Below are 24,288 nucleotides of genomic sequence, written 5' to 3' on the forward strand. Positions count from 1 at the left end.
TAAAGGGGAACCATTTTCCTGGTCAACAATTGTGACCCTCTGTTGTTACAAATAAGCTAACAGCCTCTGGATGAACTGGTCAGCTTCTGTTCACTTGCTGATTATTTTAGAACATTAACAGGTTCTTGGCCAGTGCTGATCCTGGTAGACATTGCCCTGGCACAATCAACTCCCAGGGTGTCCGAGTGCTGCAGGGATGATTTTAGATCGCCCAAGCCCAGGCCATCATTTGTTCCATATGACATTCTCTTCTTCCACTCAGACCTGAAATGTGCATGTATAGCAGGAAGGGTCCTACTTCAGCAGCAAGGATCCTTGAGTTCAGTCCAAAACGGCCACTCATGTACTTTGCTACTTTGACCCAAGCTCTTTTCAATATCTGTTTCCTTCCTCGTAATACAGTAATAACCACAGACTCTTCATCTACCACAGACAATACTATTTGGAACAAAGGGGTAGTGAAAACAGCTTTAAAATCTATTAAAATCCTGTTGACAGAAAGACAGTGAATACCCTACCAGTTATGCATATATGACGGGTTAAAAATCTGAAGAGATTGTGATAAATTTAGATGACAGGAGGCAAGTGCAAAACACATCTTACTTGGCGGATATTTTCTAGATGTAAAGTTCAAGCCAGATATCCAAAGATTCAAAGAGCACTACATTTGACCAGCTTGTTGGATGTTAGGAGTTTGGAGCAGGCATTAGGCTACAATTGACATACCCACATCTCACGTCAGAGTTTCTGGGTGCAATTTCTGGCTCTGGCTTCTAGCTCAAGCTTCGTACTAATGCTGACCCTAGGAGGCAGTAGTGATGGCTTAAGTACTCGGGTTTCTGCCACTCACATAGGAGATGTGAATTGTGTTCCCAGCTCCTGGATCTGGCCTTGGACCAGTTCTGGCTATTGTAGGCATTTGGGGAGTAAACTGGATGGGAGCACTGTTTGTTTCGAATCAATAAAAATAAAAATCAACTAGAGAGAGAAAGCAAGCGAAAGCGAGAGAGAGAGAGAGAGAGAAATGAATGATACCTGTTCTGTGGCCTTTTGAAAAAGAATATCAACTCTACTTGTAATTAACCATCCTTTAATTTTTGGTTTCCTTCTTTAAGAATCAGTGAATAAACCAATCTCATAGAATTTTGGTGACTATTAAATGAAAGATAGTGAAGCATTATACTAATTATACTGATGTTCTTTTCCTTTCTGATCCAAATCTGCTAAGAGGCATAAATGTTAAACTGAGTTGTTGGCACGTCTTTATACTGAGGCAAAGACTAGTTGAAAATGCACTCACCAGCTCACCATGCCACCAAAGCCAAGAAACCCAATATTGTGCTGTTTCTCCTGTTCTAACTTTTGCAGGTTCCTGTTCCCTTTCATGAACTATAGATTATAAGGGTTATACAAGCTTCTATAATAAAGTATCTTACAAGCTTTTATAAAAGATGAAAATATTTATTGCCTTTTTCATGGTGTTCTTAATAGTTTTAACTAGAAACAATTATTTTCTTACTGCCTGAGAGACCTAGTTGATCCCACATGAAAATTGGTTTTCCCGAGCAGGAGAGTTCCTGTGGTTCACATTCTAACTTCAGTTTGGTCAGGGATAAACTGCCCAAGTCACATGGCCCCCTCGCTGCATGAGGGACTCCTGGCAAGAGGATTACTCTAGGCCTATAGTGTGTATCTTGAGGGCAGCATTCGGAGAAAATGGTCAAAAGTTCATCCTGAATCAGCTCTCCTCCATAGGATTTTTGGAAGACTCCATGTTCCCTTGAGTCTTCAAGGGCATTTGTGTTAAGGCAGTTTTGAGGGTCTGCCTCCAGGCTTTCCAGTAAAGCACACTAGGAATAACCCAGAGATGTGTACCCCTACTCATTCTTTTGTGACGTTGAGTGCGAAAGCTCGCCAGCGCCTCCCTCCTGAAGAAGCTGGGATGCAGACTAGCCTTTCTCTAACTTGGGGAGCTTCTTTGGTTTGTTGCTGCTTCAACTCCCACATTCCCCTGTTTTGAAATCACCTGTTCATTCAACTTCCTCATCTCAGAGACCATCTGGTCCTCCAGTCATTGTCTCTGCTTCCCAGATCTTTATCACTTCCTGCCTAAGTACTGCACTAGCCTCCCAACTGGTGCCCTGCCGCAGTAGTTGTGCCCACCACACCACCCCCCACTATCATAAAAGCTGCCAAGAGTGCTATTTTTAAAAATGAAAACATAATTATGTCCCTTTTTCTTCTAAATAGAGTCATTGATGCTGTTTTTCTCTTAAGATTTATTTTATCTGAAAGAGCTACAGAAAGAGGTAAAGAGAGATAGAGAGAGGGAAGAAGAAGAAGAAGAAGAAGAAGAAGAAGAAGAAGAAGAAGAAGAAGAAGAAGAAAGAAGAAAGAAGGAAGAAGAGGAAGAAGAGGAAGAAGAGGAAGAAGAGGAAGAAGAGGAAGAAGAGGAAGAAGAGGAAGAAGAAGAAAGAGAGAGAGAGAGGTTTTCCACCCATTAGTTCATTACACAAATGGTCACAATGGCTGGAACTGAGCTGATCCAAAACCAGGAGCCAGGAGCTACCTCTGGGTCCCCTACGCAGATGCAAAGGCCCAAGGATGGGGCCATCTTCTGCTGCTTTCCCAGTTGCACCGGCAGGGAACTGGATCGGAAGCAGAGCAGTTAGGACTTGAACCAGCACCCACGTGGGATGCAGGCACTGCAGCCCAGGGCTTTAACCCAATGCACCAAAGTGCCAGCCCCGTTCCTACTTTCTTAAGTCACCCTTGGTTCCCTGTTTACTTACAAGATAATGCCTAAATTCCTTAGCATGTGCACTGAATCTATCATATTCTTTAATAACTCCTTTAGTTTCATATTTGGGAATCTTCTTTCCTTTCACTGTAGCATAGACCTCTTAATTTACTCTTCCATTTCCCCTCAGTAAACTTCTTGAGAGCATAGATTTTTTTTTGTTTATTTGTTTTCAAATCAAATTCCTATGACCAGGATGGAGCATGGAGCTTGGCATGTAAGCAATAAATAAATAATAAATAATAAATAAACAAAAACTCAAAAGAGGTCAGCATTTAATTTGAATTACCATTTAATTTTAATTAAAATTAACAGTTTAGATGAAGAACAGGACTAGAATAGTGTTTAATATCAACTTCTGAGAAATCACATTTATATAAAAGAAATGAAACAGGCTAGCAGAAGTCCAGCAAAAGGTGCAGCTTACATTATTGCACTTGAATGCAATATGCTAGTTAGGGCAGCATAATACTCAGGCCACGCCAGGTCAAGAGCAGGAAGGGACAAACACAGAGGACAAACCTCTGGGTGGTCTTTATTGTGGATTCCGAACCCTCTAGTGGCCTGGAAGATATTCAACGTATTTGCAACATTCAACGAGATTTTTATAAAAATGGCTGCAGTGTTTCGACACGTTTTTACCTACATTCACAGGCTTTGTTCTAATCAGGTACAAGTTCAATGTACAGCTCTGCTTCCCGCAGGGGCTTCTTAACACCAAAGCCTCTCAGTGCCCAAGGTCATGGACATGAGGGGAAGGGGAGTGAACTTCTAGTTCACACAGATTTTAAGGAACAATACTGTGGCTATTGTTTATCCTTTCAAGCACTCTTGATTTTGGTCATTTATGTCAGAACATGAGAAAAAGTGACAGTGAATATGCATGATACTAAGATGATTCGTAGGCTGCTAGTAGAAAATAAAAATTTTTTTTTAAAAAAAAGTCCCTTGCCACAGTCATGCAAGTGGCAATAATTGTACGAATAAGAAAAAGGCTGTAAACTTATAGAAAAGATCAACTGCAGCTTCTAAACAAATTACAAAGTTGATTTCACTTTTACCCTTGAGTGTTATACAGAAAAATGTAAACCTGTGGACCTAGTTACCAAAAAACTTTACCCTCCTAAGCCCGGGTACCACCTTAAAGTTTGGCCTGAGATAGTTTTATCTTCAAGTTTTCTCCAAGTTTGTCCATGAACTCAAATGTATTCAAGTAGTCAGAGCGTTGCACACTAACAGGGGAGGAAAAAGAAGAAAAATTTAAGTTGTTTCTGACAGGGGATCAAGTGTAGGAATATCCTAAAAATGCTACTTAAATTAAAATTCTATTTCCTCCGGAAGGAAAGCTGACAAATGATAACAAGCTACGATCTGCAGATAATAACCGTGCTCAAGGCTCCTGGGACTGACCCAGGCTCTGTGGGCATCCTGCAGCGGGCAGTTATCCTCACACACTCACAGGAGGCTTCTTGCCAGATAGCTTTTTGGGTGAAACTATCATAGGGTTTCAGTTTAGCCTAACGTTGGTGAGACTAAACCCATCCCCCTCTTCCTCATTCTTAAAACAAAACAAAATGAAACAAAAAACCACCCTTTCTACAGTACAGCCTCATCTTTACCCGCTTTCCCATGGACTGTTTCATGTCCTCGATAAAAAGCTTTGATCCCGTTATTTCTCATCAAAGTCTTATTTAAGAAAAACAAAAGACAATGGACTTGCTAACATCAGTGCTGCTCTTGGGTGCCTATGCAACAGGCTACAGAGGTACTAGAGTGACAAGAATGCTTCAACACTATATTTTGCTGGATATTTAAGTTAAGAAATATCACTGAGTAGATTCCCTTTCCTGTGGGAATCTGAGAACTCTTGAGGACAGATGGGTTAGGGACATAGCTTTAGTGTTCAACTCCAGCTCTGCTTTGAGAAAGGTGTCTCTGGTCAGCAGGTGATCCAGTGGAGACAGTGGCTACCACGTTCTCAGCAAAACCCTGGGCAACATGTGGGCGCCCAAGTATTTGATCATTACAGGTACTTAGGTAAGGGATTGTAATCAATTTGATATCTTACACTAGTGCTGCTTACTTTTCTAACTTATAAGTTAAAGAAAGTAAAGGGAATAAAATATCCCGGATGCCTTTTTGTTTGCAATTATCTATGATTTTCTTCTTAAGTTAGAACCTTGTTATTCAGCGATTACCATCTATTTAGAGGTCAGCAAGCTATAGCTTGGTGCATGGGTTACATCTAACTGCAACCTGGTTTTGTACACAGAAGTCTGACTGGAATGCAGCTACACCCATTCAGTGACTGTCTTTCTGCCAAAACAGCAGAAACTTGAGTAGTTGTGTAAGTGCAAAACATCTGTTATGTCCCACCAAGCCAAAAATGTTCCCTATTTGACAATTTACCAGTGATGTCTGCTGATACCTCAACGAGATGATGAATAAGAATTCATGTAATTCCAAAAAGCATTGATGTTTTGAGCCCAGTGAGAATATGTGGCAATTTGACCATGGAGGTTAGTGCATCTGATACTTACTTGGGTAAACCTTTAATGCAAGCAGCCAAGTCCTTGGTCATGAAGCCAGCCTCAATGGTCTCAATACAGACTTCTTCCAAAGCGTTTGCGAAGAAGCTGAGCTCTTTATTGTTATCAAGCTTTGCTCTGTGGGCTAGCCCTCTGGTCCAGGCAAAAATGGAAGCTAAAAGAGGGGAGAAACATACCCAACACACACAATCATCCTTGTTATAGGGATTCCCAAATGTTTCACAGTTCCTCAAAACAGCACAGCTTTTTGTTTACATGATGGACTTCATTAGATGCTATCGATGTGGGCTAGAAGTTTTAGAATAGCTGGAAATATTTTACCAAACAGGAATGTTAAGAAAGCATATTTTCATGGTGTGGTGCTGGTGCTGAAGCTCAAGGTATTTACTAACTTAGAGAAGATCACAATCTCCTCTTGTCTATTTTGGTCTCCTCTTTCCAAAATGTAATCTCTACATGAAGTGCTATCCTTGACATCTTGTTGGAAGAATCTATCCATGTGGCTTTTAAGTTCGTAGCCTTTTCTGAAAGTCACCGCACCAGAGGTAAAGGACAATATTTACTGTCAATTTCTCTGTCACACATAGTCTCCCACATAACAGAAAAGCATATACAGTGTGTTTTGAGAAGCATATTAAAATAACTAATTAGTAGAACATATCAGCTACTTGGTGATGACTCTGCATGCAAAACACTGAGCAGCTAACAGGGACCCATCTGGGTTCCTCCGGAGATGTCCTTTGGAGAGTGTCCTCTGGAGAGTGTCCTCTGGATGGGAGTCGACACAGAAGTCAGTATCATCTTACCAATGGGATTTGTGGATGTCTCCTGTCCTTTCTGGTACATGCGGTAGTGACGCGTTACAGTTCCGTGGGCAGCCTCTGCTTCCACTGTCTTGCCATCTGGACAAATCAGCACACTGGTCATCATGCCGAGAGAGCCGTACCCTGTAAGTGGCAGAGCGAGGCATCGGGTTCAACTGCATGAAGAGCACTGGGTTTCTCAGACATGAGAGTAAAGGACTCCATCTTGACAGGTCTTGGAAAACATAAGCATGTGGAGTCATCTATAACTCTGCCCCTTTGCAGAAAGTGGGGTCCCCGCTTCAGACCTGACTCAAAGGACCCAGAAAGACTGAACGTCTTCCTTGGGAAAAAGGACCCAGGGTCTGACTGCCTGTATTCCATCCTAGCTTTGTGACTTCAAAGCTACTTTGGCTCAGTTTTCTTGTAAAATGGGAATAAAAAGTATCTAATTCACTGAGTTATTGTTGGATTAAGATGAATGTGCACATATTCATGAAATAATATTTATTCATATTCCTTAAAATGGTATCTGGCACAGAGTAAGAACTCAACATATTATTATTATTATTATTGTTATTGTTATATGCAGATGCTCTGCTGTTCTGGGGAAATAATGATTAATGGGAGTTGTCCTGCCCTCAAACAGCTCATAAACTAGATGGAACTGGGAAGAAAAGGCAGGTAAAACCAGGTTGGAATGCTCCAAGAGCACCTCACTTGTCTTTCCTGGCTCTTCTTAACCACCTCGAAAATCTATTCTCTTCTGTGGTCTCCTATTACAATTGATTTCTCTTTTTTGTTCACATAGTTATACTTGAATTCATTCAACCGCCATTTTCTCCATTTTTGCTACCTCTCAGGAATACCTGTAAGTTAATAATATAAATTCACCACAGGCTGCTATCTTTTTTTGGCGGTGACACTGGTTAACTATGATTTTATCTTTCCTATATTTCTTTGAGTATAGTTAGACATTTCTAGGATTTGTAGCTCCTTTAATCCCACCACGTCTGTCTGAGGCTTTGTAAATACTCCAACATTTACTGATTACAGAAGCTCAGAGCCCTAACCATGGTAAGTTCATCTGTTAGTATTAGGAGACTCTAGCTGGTAGCAGTGTCAGAGCTGAAGATACAAATGAAATATCTGGGATGAGTCCCAAGTAGTTTACACCTCCTGAGAAGGAACTAGGAGACAACACTGCTGCCTGTTAATCTGTTTAGGTGCCTCGAGGTCACACTATCTACAGGCTCTGAACAGAGTCTTGGCTCCATGTCTCCTATCACTCCTACTACATTTGCCTACTACACTTCAGAATTCTCACCTCAAATTCCTTTAAACCTCCATAGCTTGATATTTATTTGAAATATATTTCTATATCCTCTCTCCTTATTGCCATGAGGACATCTCAAAATGTTGGAATGATTATGGCTCTTTTTCCAAAAACTGATTACAAGGACAGTTTTCCTTATCCACCACGGAGTCTTTACAAGGCTACACTCCTTCCTCTGTTGCCTGTAGTACAAATAATTGTGAGGATGTTGAGAAACAGAAGAAGGGGAAAGAGAGTTATACAACTCCTGTATCTGTTTAAAAGTTATCTTTAACTGAGCTGGTCTCAAACTGATAAGAGATGCTTAACTCTTAAGAAAAAGTAGTACCTCCTGGGGAAAGCAAACATAAAGAAAGTTGGCACAAATACTCATCTGCGGATATTCAAGTTCACCTTAACTACTGTGGCTGCAAGTGAAGCGCAACCTGGTGTGGAGGAAGTCAGGGAAAGGAGAATTTCTGTTGCGTGGCTCTCACCCCTGGTATAAAGACCCTGGCTCCTGGAATTCTGTGAATGGCCCTGGATTTCTTTGCTCAATTCCTTTGTGTTGAACACTAAGGAAAAAAGCACTTGTTTTATTTAGTATTAGAACAAATTTCAAAGTTGGCAGAAGGAACATGATTAGACCCTGTTGCTAACCATGAATGAGTTCTTGAAAACATACCTGCTGCACCCAGACCCTTCACTTTACCCTTCCTTGCCTGGGTGCCCTAGTTTTATACATTTTCATCAGAGGGAAAATGAGAGTAGGGAAAGGGAGGGATTTTCAGATCAAGTATCTGGCTATCAGTTGAAGGCTTTAAAACTTCAAGCAGGGTAAAGGCTGAGAGAGAAACTGTGTCTAAGGCTGGAGCCACGAATGTCAACAGATTCCATCACCTCCTGTGTGACCTTGGGGATGACTCCCCTGATTTGAGCTTAATTTTATTTAAAATTTGTTTTTTTTTTTTTTTTGACAGGCAGAGTGGATAGTGAGAGAGAGAGAGACAGAGAGAAAGGTCTTCCTTTTGCCGTTGGTTCACCCTCCAATGGCCGCCGCGGTAGGTGCGATGCGACCTGCGCATCGCGCTGATCCGATGGCAGGAGCCAGGTGCTTATCCTGGTCTCCCATGGGGTGCAGGGCCCAAGCACTTGGGCCATCCTCCACTGCACTCCCTGGCCACGCAGAGAGCTGGCCTGGAAGAGGGGCAACCGGGACAGGATCGGTGCCCCGACCGGGACTAGAACCCGGTGTGCCGGCGCCGCAAGGCGGAGGATTAGCCTAGTGAGCCGCGGCGCCGGCCAATTTTATTTAAAATTTGATGGGGGTTGGGGGTAGATGGGAGGGAAGGAGGAACAGAGAGGAAAAAGAGAGGAGAAGAGAGACAGAAAGAGAACGAGTACACCCAACAACCAGTTCACTCCCCAAATGCTTGCAATAGCTGGGGCTGGACGAGCTCCAGGAGGCACAGACTCAGTCCAAGCCTTGCACATGGGTGGCAGGAACCTACTTACTTGAGCTGTCTTTGATGCCTCTCAGGGTCTGCACTAGCAGGAATCAGGAGTCAGGAGCAAGACCTGGGACTTGAACCCAGAAACTTTAATGTGGGACATGGGCATCTTAAGTGCTAGGTTAAATGCCTACTCCCTGAGCTTGTTTCTTATCTGTCAGATACAGGATGGGCTAGGATGCCTTGCAGTGGTAATGCTTCATGATTTACAACAAAGGGATATGAACTCCTTCTTTCCAAACAGGAGAATCACCCTGGAATGACTTAATGGTTTCAGGCCAAGCCCCAACCTCCGCTTGGTCCTCAGACTCCCCTACCTTGGGCCACGGAGTCTGACTGCACATCGCCATCATAATTTTTACAGGCCCAGATGAAGCCTCCTTCTGATTTCATTGCTTGGGCCACCATGTCGTCGATGAGCCTGTGCTCATACCAGATCTTTTGGGCTTCAAACTGGGATTTGTACTGCCTAAGAAACAAGAAAGAATAATCAAAAAGGAGATAGGTTTTGTTAAGGACATATCTGCTTCTCCCAAAGGGATGGGAATGGGGCTGGATACAGTACTCTTCAGTAAAAGCAGCACAAACTTGGGGATCTGGCAGAGATAGGCTGAAATGCTTGCTCAATCATTTTCTAGCTATGAAACTCCAATTTGCCCATCTGTAAAAGTGATGCCACCTGCACTGCAAAGTGTGAGACTCAAAGGAGACGTAGTGTCCCAACTACTGTTTTATCTTCCAGTTTTCAAATACTACATGTCAGATTCCTGAGACCTAACTTATTTTAAGGATGTAATAAATGGGGAAAAGAGACTATTCTACTTGATATCATTATGGAAACTAGATATATTACAGGACAGTCTCTATGTTAGCATGGACAGGTAACAGAAAGAGGCATCAAAATACCTCAGGGAAGATTTCTCACCTAAAATTTAAACAGTGGCCTGCACACTTGCACCTAAAGAAGTTTGCATCATCTTAAAAGTTAACACAGGCTCATCTTATGTGTTGGTGAATCCCAAGCTGTCATAAACTTAGACTGAACTTCAAGTGATTACACTAAAGCAGAGTTTTAAATCATAACAATGGGCTTCAGAAAGAAAGGAAGTGGTCTTGAATCAAAAACTCACACAAATTGAAAAATTAGGACTTTGTATCACAAACAGAGTACTTTTAGTCCAACATTAAACAACCCTGGCGTTGGGAAACATTACTGTGGAGCCCTTATTTGAGAACACATTTGCTTTCATTTTTTAAAAATTTATTTGAAAGGTAGAGTGACACAGAGAGATGCAGGGAGATCATCCATGTACTGGCTCACTCCCCAAATGCTCTTTTCTTTAAGGGGTAGTGCTGATTTGTCCCAGAATCGAAGGGATAAGGAGATGCAACGTCTCTGCCATTCAGGTCAGCTTTCTTAAGAAGAAAGAAAAAGGGAAAAGAGAACTGTAGTTACTTACTTGTCATAAATCTCCTGAAAGATGTCTTTGAAACGTCCATCATATTTCTTCAGAATAGTGTTTTTGGTGCTCAGATACAAAGGCCAGCCCTTAGACAGGGCCATCTGGAAGGAACTGTGTGCAAAATCTTCAATCGATTTATCTTGATTGTACATCCCCATGGCAACACCACCACCCTCTGTTGAGGTGAAACAATGAGAGGAAAAAGGAGGAAGGTAAATGGAGTATGGTTGTCACCAGACTAACGTTATTCACGTTATAGCTCCCAGACTTCAACAGGCCCAGGCAGGCTTCTGGTCTGAATATTCCACAAGTTCCCAAGGCACAAAAAGGGAAGAAAGTCAGTTCTAGATTAGAACATTCTAACTTGTTTCGCAAGGGCAATAGAAATGAAAAAACATGGCCTTTAGGATCCTGAACAAACTGAAATATGAAAAATGATTGACGTGAACAAGAAGAGGCAAATAATTTTTTAAAATATTTATTTATTTATTTGAAAATCAGAGTTACACACAGAGAGAAGGAGAAGCAGAGAGAGAGAGAGCAGTCTTCCATCTGCTGGTTCACTTCCCAGTTGGCCACATGGAGCTGCACTGAACTGAAGCCAGAACCAGGCGCTTCTTTCGGGTCTCCCTCACGGGTGCAGGGGCCAAAGCACTTGGGCCATCTTTCATTGCCTTACCAGGCCATAGCAGAGAGCTGGATGTGAAGTGGAGCAGCCAGGTCTCGAACCGGTGCCCATGTGGGATACCCGCACTGCAGGTGGCAGCTTTACCTGCTACGCCATAGCACCGGCCCCAGCAAATAATTTTGAAATTATTTTCTATGTGTATAGCCTAAATTTTAGGGTTGCACTCAATCTTCAGTCACTGAGAAAAATTTGCAATTTAAATACTGAATGAAGGGGACTGGGGCAGTGCCAGCATCCCATATGGACGCCAGTTTTAGTCTTGGCTGCTCCACTTTGAATCAGCTCCCTGCTAATGTGCCTGAGAAAGCAGCAGAGAATGACCCAAGCACTTGGGCTCCTGCACCCAAAAGGGAGACCAGGAAGAAGCTCTGGGCTCCTGCCTTTAGCCTGGCCCAGCTCTAGCCATTACAGCCATTTGGGAAGTAAACTAGCAGATGGAAGATATCTCTCTCCCTCTCTTTCTCTCTCTGTATCTCTGCCTTTCAAATAAATAAATAAATCTTTAAAAAAAAAATACCAAAGAGAAATTCTCATAATTTCCTAGAGGATATTGAACTAGTCCTAATATAATTGGTAGAAATAATTATACTTCATGTAATCACTGCTGTTTCACAATTCCTACTAGGTGAACTCTGTTTTTACTGAAAGATAGAACTTGAACCCATGCCAATGCCTAGGGTTAACCTGAAAGGTGAATGTGAAAGGTACTGAAACCTGCAGAACTACATTTTATTAAGATGATGTACTTAGAAGAGGCAAGGAAAACAATGTAGGTAAATGTTGAGGTTTTTGTTTATGTAAGTGCTTTCAACAACTTCAAGAGTAGAGAAGAGGGCTCACTGGGTTTTTCAAGAACTTTTGGGTGGGTTTTGCCATAATTCACCTTAGAAGCAGCTGGACAGCTGGGGAAGAAAAGGCATAAAGCAAATGTTCCACTTTCACAGGGTAAATACGCAGAAGGGCAAGAAGAAAATTTCAGCAAATGAATAATGCAATCATTTCCAAATATATAAACCCTACTGGAACAAAGGGCAGGATTGCATGACAAATCATTTGGCGTTACTGAGGTTTAATTTATACAATGTGTGTGCAATCAATTCTTGCCAACATTCACGCTATACATAACGATTTCCTTGCCTTAACCTGTATATCTTTCCACATAAGTGGCTAACCTCTGTGCCTTTATGCCTTTATCCATGCTATGAGAAGGCATGGAAACCAACTTTTTTATGTAGGTTGTGAGTTCTGCAGAAATGTTGTAAATTCAATCTTTAGGCAGTCATAACAATCAAAAGTATTAATATTGTCTAAATCATTTGTGAACAGTAAAAGATATATCTTAGGATGATTCATACATACCTTCAAAGTTATGCACCAGGTATGTCACCTTCTGGGTCCCATCACTTGGCGTGTAGGTTATCTCTACTTTCCCAGGCCCGGGAACAACAAAATCAGTTGCTCTGTACTATGTAGAGGAAAAGAAGCATTAGGGAAAAAAAATACCTGAACAAGAACTATACAGAAAAGAATCACAGAATACAGAGCTAGAAGACACCTAGACAAACTGGGCATGCTAGCTCAACCTTTTCTTTTAAGAGATGAAGTTGAAGAGGTCCAGAGAATTCCCAAAGGTAGGTTCTGGGAGTGTACGTTAGAAAAAAAATCAATAAAGGTTTTTAAAAAATTAAAACAAAAAAAGAAAAGGGATTGAGCATTTGGCCTAGCACTTAAGAAACCAGCTGTGATACCCACATCCTATAGTGGAGTGCCTTGGTTGGAATCCTGGCTACAACACCGATTTTAGCTCTAATGGGTGCCCTGGGTGGCAGCAGGTAATGGCTCAAGTAATTGGGATGTTGCCACCCACATGGGAGACCTAGATTGAGTTCCCAGCTGGCTTTGGTCAGTTGTTTCAGGCATTTGAGTGAACTAGTGCATGGGAACTCTGTCTTTGCCTCTCAAATAAAAAAAAAAAAAAATCAATAAAGGGGCAGGTGTTCAGTCATGCCTGCATCCTATATCAGAGTGCCTGCATTTTAATTCCTGGTTCTGTCTCCTGATTCCAGCTTCTGCTGATGTGTACCCTGGGAGGAGGCAGTGATGGCTCAAGTAATTGGGTCCCTGCCACCCATGCAGAAGACCTGGAGTGAGTTCCTAGCTCCCAGCTTCAGTGCCTTTGGCATTTGGGGAGTAAACCAGCAGTTGGGCTTGCACTGTCTGCATCTCAAAAAAAAAAAAAAAATCAAGAAATATTTATTAAGTGTCTACTATGTACATACAGTTTAAGCACTAATACAGAGAGGGCAGAAAATAATATAACGTACTTTCCCTTAGCAGCTTACAACCTAACAAAGAAGTACATAAGTGAGAAGCAAGTAGAGGAACTTTCAAATGTCACAGATGGAAAAGAAAAAATATATATCTATATACCTATATCTATGTATATATATATGCTATGGAACAACAGATAAAGAGATGGCCACAGCCTGGAGGTCAGGGAGGTCTTTTGGGAGGGGGATAATGATAACATCAGTTGTAGTACTGAAGATGACGAGATGGCAATTGTTTGCCCTCACTATGTGCCATGCACTTTACATGCTTAACTTGTATCATCACATTTGATTTTTACATCACCTTTACATGGAATGAAATGTGATAGAGTAGAAATAATGCATCCAGTGTCAAAAGACTTGGGGTCTGGTCCTTAGGATTTTCAGAGCTCAGTCTCTCCATGGTTGTCATTGCTTTTAACACTAAGCTCAGGACTTGTTCACATGAAGCAGTCATTCTGGAAATGGCTGCAACAGATTAATGACACTTAGGAAGGGGCTGTGCAGGGACAGCAGCCTCTCTCATAGGCCTGGGCTACTCTAGTGGAAAAATGTGTCTGGCACATACCAGGCATCCACAAGTCTTTACTGTATGTACTTTCTTCTTGTTCTTCTTTTTTATGAATATTTTCTATTTATTTTCATCTACTTGAAATATGGAGAGGGAGAAGAAGGAGAGGGAGAGGAAGTGGGAGGAGGGAGAGAGAATGATCAAAGTCTTCTTTCCCTATCCACTGGTTCATTCCCCACATGTTCACTGAAGCTAGGCTGAAGCCAGGAGCCTGGACCTCCATCTAGCTCTCCCTTGTGAGTGGCAGGTACCCAAGTACTTGAGCCATCATCTACTTCCACCCAGGATGTGCATCAAGAGGAAGCTGGGTCAGAAGCAGAGTGGGCACTTGAACCCAGGCACTCCACAATGGGATGCAAACATGGGCTTAACCTGCGGTGCCACAATGCCTAATCCTGTACCTTCAGGGACCTGGATTAGAATTTTTACAGTCAGGCACCAGTAGTTGCCAGACATACCTACTTGTTTAGAGTAATACTAAGAACAGCTGGTAAAAGACTAGTCAGATAGCAATAGGTTAAATAGCCAGAATACTTCTGCACGTAAAGTCCTTCACTGTGGGTGGTAATTTATTCCCAGTTTTCAAAAGGAAGAAACTGAAGCACCAAAGTACCATCAATGTTTTGTATAGGTTTATGTGCATTCAAACCCTCAGTGAATCAACCTCAAGTTTGGAATTTTCCATCTGGACTTCAACTCATTTGGCCGTTCATCCAAATGAGTGACTGATGCCAAGATGATTACAGGTTTGTATTACTGTCACTAACACTCCTTGCCTGGGACTTTGGGTGGGATCTCTGGAGGGACTGGCCAAGACAAAGGGATAGATTGAGCTCAAAGTGGGAGAAAGTTAACTGACCCCTCAAGGACTGAGCTAGTGACCTTGTCCTTAGGAACAGAAAACCTCTACCCTTGCCACACTGTCTGCAAGCATGGCTGTATGGAAGCCTCTGGATTTCAGTATTAGCAATTCCTGTTTTTAAGGTTCTAAGGCATAAGCTCCTTTCTACGAAACTGTATGAAACAGTTTCAACACAGCATGGGATTTTGTTTGGTTGGCAGTTTTTCTGCTTAATTTGGCAATGAGCCTACTTGTACAGAAGTACAAAAATTGCACTCTTTCTCCAGGCCGAAAGGAATGCTTTAAAGGGATTGCTTTCGACTACTGAGTTAGTTTTCCCTTTTATCAACGAAGTGATCATGTTTAATAGAATCTTTGGTGATTCTCGACCCTGTCTGTCCATTAGAGTCACCTGGGGAGCTTTAAGACGTCTGAAACCCAGGAAATTCAGGCTGGACTCAGGTGTTAGAATTAAAACACAGAAAGAAACAAAAGAAGCAAACAAAAACAAAACAAAAAAACAATTTTAAGGAGCTCCTAATATGCAGCTGGAGTTGAAAGCCGCTGATTGGGTGGGAGCATATGAAATCAGCAACTTAAAAATGGCAGTAGCAGCTGTTGGTGCTATGGCATAGTAGGTTAACCTCCACCTGCAGTGTTGGCATTCCATATGGGTACTGGTTTCGAGTCCTGGATGTTCCACTTCTGATCCAGCTCCCTGATAATGGCTTGGGAAAGCAGTGGAAGATTGCCCAAGTGTTTGGGCTCCTCCACCCACGTGGGAGACCTGGAAGAAGCTCCTAACTCCTGGCTTCAGGTTGGCCCAGCTCCAACCATTGTGGCCATTTGGGAAGTGAACCAGTGGATCAAAGATCTCTCTCTGTCTGTCTATAACTTTGCCTCTCAAATAAATAAGTAAATCTTTAAACTTTTTTTTTTTTAAATGGCAATAGCATGTGGCATAACCTAGCAAAAGGATAAAGGAAGAAAAAATATGTTTGGAAAAAAATCACATGTGTTGAGATGGGTACCTATCTGTATTTACCTCTAACTAATGCTATTCACATCTGCATTTCTCAAATTTGCACTGCACTTAATGGGCATAGACACCAAGATATGAGAATAAGACATGGGACTGCTGGACTATGAAAAAAGAATATGAATACTGAATTATGACATAGGGCTGGTGCTGTGGCTCAGCGGATTAATGCCCTGGGCTGAAGCACCGGCATCCCATATGGGCATCAGTTCAAGACCCGGCTGCTCCATTTCCTATCCAGCTCTCTGCTATGCCTGGGAAAGCAGTAGAAGATGGCCCAAGTGCTTGAGCCCCTGCAACCGCATCGAAGACCCAGAAGAAGCTCCTGGCTTCAGATTGGCACAGCTCCAGCCATTGCGGCCAGTTGGGGAGTGAACCATCGGATGGAAGACCTCTCTATCTCTCTCTCTCTGCCTCTCCTCTCTCTGTGTAACTCTAACTTTCAAATAAATAAATAAATCTTTTTTAAAAAAATGACTTACTTGATCCCCATAAGCATGGCGGCCTATGATGATGGGTTTTACCCACCCAGTCACAAGCCGGGGAATATTTTTGCAGATAATAGCTTCTCTGAAGACAGTGCCACCCAGAATATTTCGGATGGTGCCATTAGGTGATTTCCACATTTGTTTCAACTTGAACTCCTCAACTCTCTTCTCATCCGGGGTGATGGTAGCACACTTGACGCCCACGTGGTACTTCTTTATAGCTTCTGCAGCATCCTTGGTGACTTGGTCATTGGTGGCATCCCGGTTCTCTATACCTAAGTCATAGCTTGTGAGTGGGCAAAGTATAAATAAACTTTTCAGACACACTGATGGGTTATAATCTATGACCACAAAAGTAGAATGCAGAGCTTGTCACACAGAAAGTGAAGGTGCCAAACACACCTGTATCTGCCAGTTCTCAGTATTACCATATCCTGAACACACAAGCTGGCTGCTAATTAAAAGAGAAGCCAAGGCTGGACAGCTGGGCCCTGCTCCCTGAGTTGCAGAGGGAAGCTGCCTATCAGGAAACTGAACGGCATCCATTGAACTCTGTCCCCTTTCCTCCTGTTCTTCACCACACAGCAGCAATAACAGTGTATGAGCAACTCTTTGGCCTAGTTTCCCTCCATATAATTAGCATACCAATGTATGCCTAGGCACCACTTAATTTTTCCCTAGTAAATATTGTGCTTCACAAGTAAAGGGGGTAAAAGGCTTAAAGGGTTTATTTTGACATTAAAGGGGTGGGAGGAATATATGTGAGAGTTAATGCCAAAAATGTTAATGCGTTCCTCATTAATGCTAGTTAGTCATGAGGTGAACCTTCCCCTCATTCTTGTGCAAGTCTCTGTTCTGGAAAGAAACCTGTAGTTTATTGGATAACTAATGTAGCCCACCAACTGCTGTGTTTACACCAAAGAGACGTAGCTTAATGCACACCAACACCTAGATTGCTGATTATCACTTAGAGCTAAACAGATGTTGGTTGTCCATGGAGCATAGGAAGTAACGGCAAAGTCTTAGTGAAAGTATGTGATGTTTTGTTCAAAGTAGGAAAAACAAGATGATGTAACAATTTATTTTGATCTCCAAGGCTTTCAGAAGTTTTTCAGCTCTCAAAATTTGCTAAACCATTAATTAAGTCTAGATTTCTCTTTAGTTTTTGTGTCTTCCTTCCCTTAGGTATCCCAATTTATGACACAGAGATAGTAATCTTGACTTACTTGCAAATAAAAAAATTTCTTAATGCTTCAACCTTAGATAGCTCATATAAATCTAACCAAGCCGTGTACTTTCTTGTCTTCTTGCATAGGAAGTGCTGAATATCTACAAATGTGTAATCCCAGCTTCAACAAGAAGTGTTATCAACAGTTTTCATGTTCTTTGGGACCACTTCTCATTAGAAGAATCTACCTACAAATTAGAGGGTTTTCTGCTTCTATTCTTAGCATTTCTAAGAGAAAAGAAGGAATAAATGACCCGGACTACTATCTGGGCTACATAAAAATAAAGTAACCATGTCATTCTCCTCAAAAAGAAAGTCAGCAATGATAGCAATTTTGGAAAAACTTAAAACTTGATTGAGCTTTCAGGAATCCCCTAGTCTGCAGCCACTGAACTCTTCCTCCTAACAGCTCTCCTTTAAAACTCCTATGCCTCCATGCTTAGGAGGCTCCAAACATCTTTTCAGTTATTATACAGGGCCCTGAAGAATTCTGCAAGTTCAGCTACTGTCATATAAGTTCTGAAACAGTAGAGTCTGTAAAGTACTTCTTTTGCCCACTTGGAAGATGTTTTTATTCTTCATTTCCTATAATATGTCTGGCAAACCTCTGCAAGGATTTACACCCTATTATGGTTGCAACAGCTTAATTACTACTATGGTATCAGCAGCTTAAGTTTAGAACGATTAAAAAAGGTGTGTAACAACACCACGTGAATGAAATGTCTACACCTATGCAAATAATAGGTCCTCAGGACACATTCTGAGGAAGAAGTCTAGGTTGGGCAAACTCACACAGCTGCCAAGAGTTTGGCTGAAATGTGTTGCTCAACCTTTTACCATGCCAGTTTTCAGCTTTTTTACCCTTTTAAAAATTTCCTTTGCTTAGTTCCAATACAAAAAGAACTTGAGCACATTTAGGAGAAACATTTAGGAAAAAATGAGAGAATGACATAAAGACTTTTACATCTGTCCTCAAACTCTTTAAATGCAGGGCAGAGGAAAACAGATGATTTGAGGGAACTTCTGTTGGAAGGTAGGGTTTGATTAAATATCTGTAAGGGTTCTTTCTGTGCTATAACTGTATGAAAAGGCCAAAAGGCACAGAAAGAAAAGGAAAAAAAGCCCATTCATTAATTAAGTAGAGTGACAGAAAATTGAGCTTGAAAGGACAAAACTGTGTTAATTACATTAGTTCATTTGATCTTAGATGTCTATTTTTTTCCCCTTCCCAAATAATACATTGTGCTACTCTTGGTTACTGATTTATTACAAATAAAACTTTCACAAGAAATGGAGTTGGTTAAAAAAGCCTGACACTCACTTTATTCCCCTTAGAATTCTTGATTTCTAAATAATTCATTTTTCTGATAATAAAATTCATCTGAATATATGAAGGCTAAATGAAAAGCTTTATTCATAAACTGTAGCTACATCCATGTAAAAAGGCTAACTGTACTTTGAAATAACTTAGACTATGCTATCTAAATATGCCAGGTATGTGGAGGAGTCATTACCTATGCAGATCCAATTCCACATAAGGATATATAAGTTTTTCTTTAATCAATTCCCAAATAATTCTTGTCATTTCATCTCCTTGCATCTCAACCACAGAACCGCCATGGATTTTTTTGGACATTTTGACGTCTATCAACCTAAAAAGAGAAAGCAATAAAATATATGCTTTGTCATTTTATTTCATTATAAAGTAGAAACGAAATGTAAACTGTGTGATGATTGCTAAAAGAACAATTCATATCAGTAATAGCACAGATGCATTAAAAGCAAGTGACAACAATCACATTTACCATTAGAATTGTGTACCTTCTCTTTACAAAGCGTTGTTAACTTGCTTCAACTGTGATTTCAGCGTCAGTCCTCAGAAAAACCCTATAAATGGAAACTACTTTCCCATTTTACTTTCTGAAGAGAAAAACAGCTTGCCTAAAACCGTCTCACTGGAGCGGGGGGACATGCCACCGACCATGCCGTCACTCTGGTCTGCCTTAGGAGCTGAGATGGCTTCCATCGTCACCCTCTGTGATGATTTCCACACCATCATGCTGATTTGAACACTTCTGTCCAACTCCTCATCCCCTGGGCCCTTGAGATTAGCAGGATGAGTGAGTGCTAGTATTTCGCCTCATTTAAGAGGCTACTTTGGTGACAATAACTACCTCTCAGGAAGTTCTGGTTCTTGTGGCTCATAGTCAGGAAAACATTAAGACTGAAAGATGAAGAGTTCCTGGTGGAACTATGCTTTTTTGGGGGGACACAGACATTGCAGATGTGGAGCTAAAAATAGAAATGACTTCTCCATTGGAGGTACCTGTATACAGTTATAGAAGTGCCAATGCCCAGGCCCAGGGCATGTTCCTGCTGTGTTCCTAGGTACTCTAACTCCTAGACCATCCCTCGGCTTGTCAAGAGCAAGGGTAAGATAGAGAAGCAGCATTTTATGGGTAGAAATACAACTTTTAAAAAATGAAGTGAAGGAGGGGGTAGCAAATTCAAATCCGTCTGATTCCAAGAAAGGCCAAGGTTGTGCACACTGTGGAAAAAGTGCAACTGTGAGGTTTCTAATGAGGCCATGTCCTGTGCTTACTCCCCAAGAGGCAGAGGAGGGCCTGGGCCCACAATAAGCCTTGGTTTCTTCTCATGAGTCTAAAGGGAACTTTTCTTTTATAGCAGCACAACTGCAAATTGCTTTCAGCTCCTGACCCCACCCTGTAAGTTACAGGTGAGGACTGTACAAGTAGGGAGAGTGAGCTTTGAAAAAAATCATTAGCTAGAAAGACTAAACAGTCTCTCTTGAAAAGCTGAGTTAAAGGAATTTGGCCTTTAAAAATGAACAACTAGACAGTAAGCCTCAGTGTTTTCTAACAAGCCAGGATATATTCCTAACCTTTAAGCCCATTTTCATTTCCCAAATTTATAATTCTAAAACTTTATTTACAGTGTTTAGTGTCTAGGCTCCCTAGACCATTATTGAGGAATGTTCTGGAACTCAACTAGAATAAAAGGAATGAGTCAATTACTTCTCAGTAATTTCAAGTATAATTTATAGTACAGTTTAAAGTACTACGGTCATGCTTAATCAAACTGTCACACCTATCTTTGTTTTAAAACAAGCAAACAAACAACAACAAAAAAAAGCCAGGCAGTAAATTTATCTTGGCCTTGATACCACATTTCCGTAGCCACATTCCTACGTAGTATTACGCAACAGTTATGACTTGGCTATTTTTCCTTCAGGGCCAACAGTTACAACTTGGTGATCCAGCAGGGTACTCACAAGTGACAGTATGCTTTTGGTTCAATTATTTCCTTCTCAGTGAAAGCAAACGTAGTCTCTGCAATAATCTTTCTGTATCTTATAATGCATAACAAATATTTCAGGTTTTTCTCACATTATTTATACATAATTTTTTGCAGATTTTAAAATGACTTTTTAAACTAAAAAAGTAAAGTTTTATTATTACCTACAATTTACAGCATTCTTGTATGCTTCTGGGTTTCATTTCCAGGGGATGGGCTGTAGGCCCCACCAGATTCACTTCTGCACCCTTGCCCTTCTTATTTTCTGTTTCCACCTCAACCCCAACTTCTGAAGGAAGGACTATCCCAAGCCTAAGTCACCAATTCATTGAGACTGAAAGCAGCTGGATTCCAATTGCCTGGCATACTTGTGCAATTCTAGAAAATAAGCCTGGAACACTTTAGAGTAGTTTAAGAAAAAAAGAGCCACTCGCCCCAGTTAATTTTATTTTCATCAACCTCAGGTTTTTAGCTATTTTTTTTTTTTTTTAAGATTCATGTTGCATTTATTTGAAAGGCAGAGTTACAGGGAGAGAAGGAGAGACAGAGAGAGAGAGAGAGAGACCCTACATCCACTGGTTCAGTCCCCAAATGGCCACAAAGGCCAGGGCTGGGCCAGGCTTAAAACAGGAGCCTGGAACTCCATCCAGGTCTCCCAGGTGGGTGGCAGGGGCCCCAGCACCTGGACCATCATCCACTGCTTTCCCAGGCACACCAGCAGAGAGCTAGATGGGAAGTAAAACAGTTGGATCTTGTACCATCGCCCTTAGGGGGTGCCAGTGCCACAGGCAGAGGCCCAACCTGTGGCTACACCACAACACTGGCTCCCAGCCAGGTTTTTTTTTTTTTTTTTTTTTTTTTGTTTGTTTTGCCTTTTTTTAAAGCTCAGTTCAGGAGCTACAATAACTGGCCAGCAGATACAGTCTCCTGCAGAGAAGACTGGACAAAAAGAAAAAAGCTGTGGCAATTTATTGTTGGAGATGCTCCAGACACCCTCTCGCAGTGCCTAGGCCTGCTCCAAATAGCAACGGAACGCAGTACCCCGTTTGGCACGTGGGTGAAGTCGCTGCAGTCACAGCTTAGCATGACTGCATCACATCCCAGAGTGCTTGGTTCGAGTCTCGACTACTCACTCCCAATTCGGTGTCCTGCTGAGGCGCACCCTGGGGGGTTGCAGCAGGACCTCAAGTCCTTGCTGCACCACGTGGGAGGCCCTGATGGAGTTCCAGGCTCCTTGCTTCAGGCTGGCCCAGACCTGGTTGTTGCGGGAATTTGGGGAGAGAACCAGCAGACGGACAATTTCTGTCTCTCTTGACTGTCACAGAAAACAAACATTTTCAATAAAAAAACACAAAACCCTCAGTATTTCCACATCAAGGTAGAGAAGAGGGAAATTACTAATTCTCACCTCTGCGGCGGGTCAGTTTCCGGCGGCCCCGGCTTCTCTGGAGCTCGCAGACTTCACCGAATGCAGCTTCTCTCCTAAAACAAAAACCACAGCAACGAGGCATGGAAAGCCGTCCTTTACAGAGCACCTCCGCCTCGAGCGTTCAGCTGTTTTTCAGAGCTTGGGGGGCCCCCCCGCGGGGTTTATCCGGTTTGAAGTATAGCGCCCAGCGTGAGACCACCGCAGAGCGCAGTCCGCAGGCGGAGGCCCTTTCCAGATAAAGGGCAAGGCGCTGCCCGCACCCACCGGCGGTGCGCCCCGGGGCGTGTCCTGCTCGCCGCCCTCCGCGGATCTCCGGCTTGCCCGTCCTTGGCTGACGCGGCCGCCCGCAGTAGGCTCTCGGCCTGCAGGCCTCCTCCTGGTGGCCGCTGTGCGAGAGGGCTGCGGCCAACGCGGGCTCGGTCCCTCCCCCCGGGGCTCCACGCCCGCCCCTTGCCTCCCGGGGGCCGGGACCTTTAAACCCCAGGCACCCGGAGCCGGCTGAGGCCGACTGTGCGTCCCTCCCAGCCCCCAGCGGCCCCGGCTGGCCAGGCGACGGCTCCTCCGACGGCCGCCCGAGGTCGGCGTCCACGCCCAGGTCCTCGGCTTGCACCGTTCGCACGTTTGCCGCCTGAGACACGCACACGGCGCCTTCCCCGCGTCTGGGCGACCCCGCCACGGCTCGTGGGCGGGTCTGCTGTTTCACTCGTGATTGCATGCAGCGTGCCCCGCAGCCCACGCTCTCCCTCTCCCGCCCGGGGCCAGCCCTGCCACACATCCCAGGCTCCATCGTCCTCTCCCTCCCTCAGAACCCTTTGCTACGCACGATGCTCGGACCGGTTCCCGGTCCTGCACCCAGGCCTAGCCGCTGAGTTCTTCCCTGAACACCCAAGATCGAGCCGAAGACTTCCCCCTTTTTCTCACTCCAGCTTTCCATGGAACTAGAGCCTCCCCCGCCAGCCGGGGGCCGGGGTCGCCCCTCGAAGCCCCGGGTTACCTGCACCAGGACGGACGCTGCCGACGAGCCCGGGGGCGACAGTCACTCGCACGCTCCGACTCACCGGCGACCGCAACCGGGCCCCAGCTATTGCAGCTCCTGACACCGACTCTGCACAGACCAGGGACCAGAGGGCGGGGCCCGGCTTTTCCTCTTCCAGGCTTTTGTCCCCTCCCAGGCCCCGCCCCCTCAGCCCACCTCCCGGAGCCCCGCCCCCGCCGCCTGGCCAGTCACCGCGCGCCGTCTCCGCCGGAGTGGGCGGGGCGCGGGCCTGAGGCGTGGGGGCGGGGCCCGCGGTGCGGGGCTCCTTGAGCCGCCGAGGCGCGGGGCGGCTGGAGCGCCTGGGGTTCGACTCGGAGTCCTAGTGGGGAGCGCATGCCACCTGCAGGCGGGAAGCGGGGTGCGCTCCGGCTTCGTTAGCTTCGAGGGCTCCGGGGAGCGAATGCTCCGGTCGGCAGTGTAGATGAACGAGGGGCCGAGAGCCCCAGACCGTGGCACCTCGGCGGGCGCCCCTCCCGGCATTCCTGGACGTGTTGGGGAGTGGAATACGCTTTGCAAGAAGATGGAGTGCTCCGCGGGGCGTGGGGTCGAGGTGGGGGCCTCGGCGCTGCTAGAGTGCGTGGGATGGGGCGATCAGCCGCGCTCCAGTAGCTAATCCCGCCCCCACCGGTGACCGTGTCTCCAGTGCTACTGTACCGCAAGTCCAGTGATGACCACCTGCTGGAAATAAACCCGTTCGTCCTTTGCCTCGAAGATAATGAAGGGGACTATTATCTGGGTTCCAATGAACTTGGGCTAGAGATGTGATGCCTTAGAAAAGAGTGTATTAAAAAAATACTCCTGCCTTTTTCAAGGATTTACTTTTTGTGAAATATTTTGTATTGTGCTTTGTAGCATCATAGCATACTGTATATTGATGGTCCA

At 43.7% G+C, this 24,288-nt stretch overlaps 1 protein-coding gene across 1 annotated transcript; it reads right to left on the reverse strand.

The window, feature by feature from the left end:
* Nucleotides 1-3,074: 3,074 nt before the first annotated feature.
* Nucleotides 3,075-23,505, reverse strand: IDH1 (isocitrate dehydrogenase (NADP(+)) 1). Its single transcript, XM_062190605.1, has 10 exons — nucleotides 23,365-23,505; nucleotides 22,350-22,423; nucleotides 19,141-19,278; nucleotides 16,393-16,684; nucleotides 12,489-12,594; nucleotides 10,439-10,616; nucleotides 9,296-9,447; nucleotides 6,156-6,296; nucleotides 5,341-5,503; nucleotides 3,075-4,032 (listed from the first exon to the last, which is right to left on the reverse strand). Exons 3-10 carry the CDS (start codon nucleotides 19,260-19,262, stop codon nucleotides 3,942-3,944), a joined length of 1,245 nt encoding a protein of 414 aa, XP_062046589.1. The 5' UTR covers nucleotides 19,263-19,278; nucleotides 22,350-22,423; nucleotides 23,365-23,505; the 3' UTR covers nucleotides 3,075-3,941.
* Between the last annotated feature and the right edge of the window lie 783 nt (nucleotides 23,506-24,288).

This window comes from Lepus europaeus, chromosome 1 (assembly GCF_033115175.1).
Source record: "Lepus europaeus isolate LE1 chromosome 1, mLepTim1.pri, whole genome shotgun sequence".
NCBI classification, from domain to species: domain Eukaryota; kingdom Metazoa; phylum Chordata; class Mammalia; order Lagomorpha; family Leporidae; genus Lepus; species Lepus europaeus.

Coding starts and splice junctions, on each gene's coding strand:
- IDH1 (XM_062190605.1), bottom strand. CDS start 19,262: ATGTCCAAAAAAATCCATGGCGGTTCTGTGGTTGAGATGCAAGGAGAT. Junction 16,685..19,140: donor GTGGAATTGGATCTGCATAG/GTAATGACTCCT, acceptor CCCACTCACAAG/CTATGACTTAGGTATAGAGA. Junction 12,595..16,392: donor GCCATGCTTATGGGGATCAA/GTAAGTCATTTT, acceptor TCCTCTACATAG/TACAGAGCAACTGATTTTGT.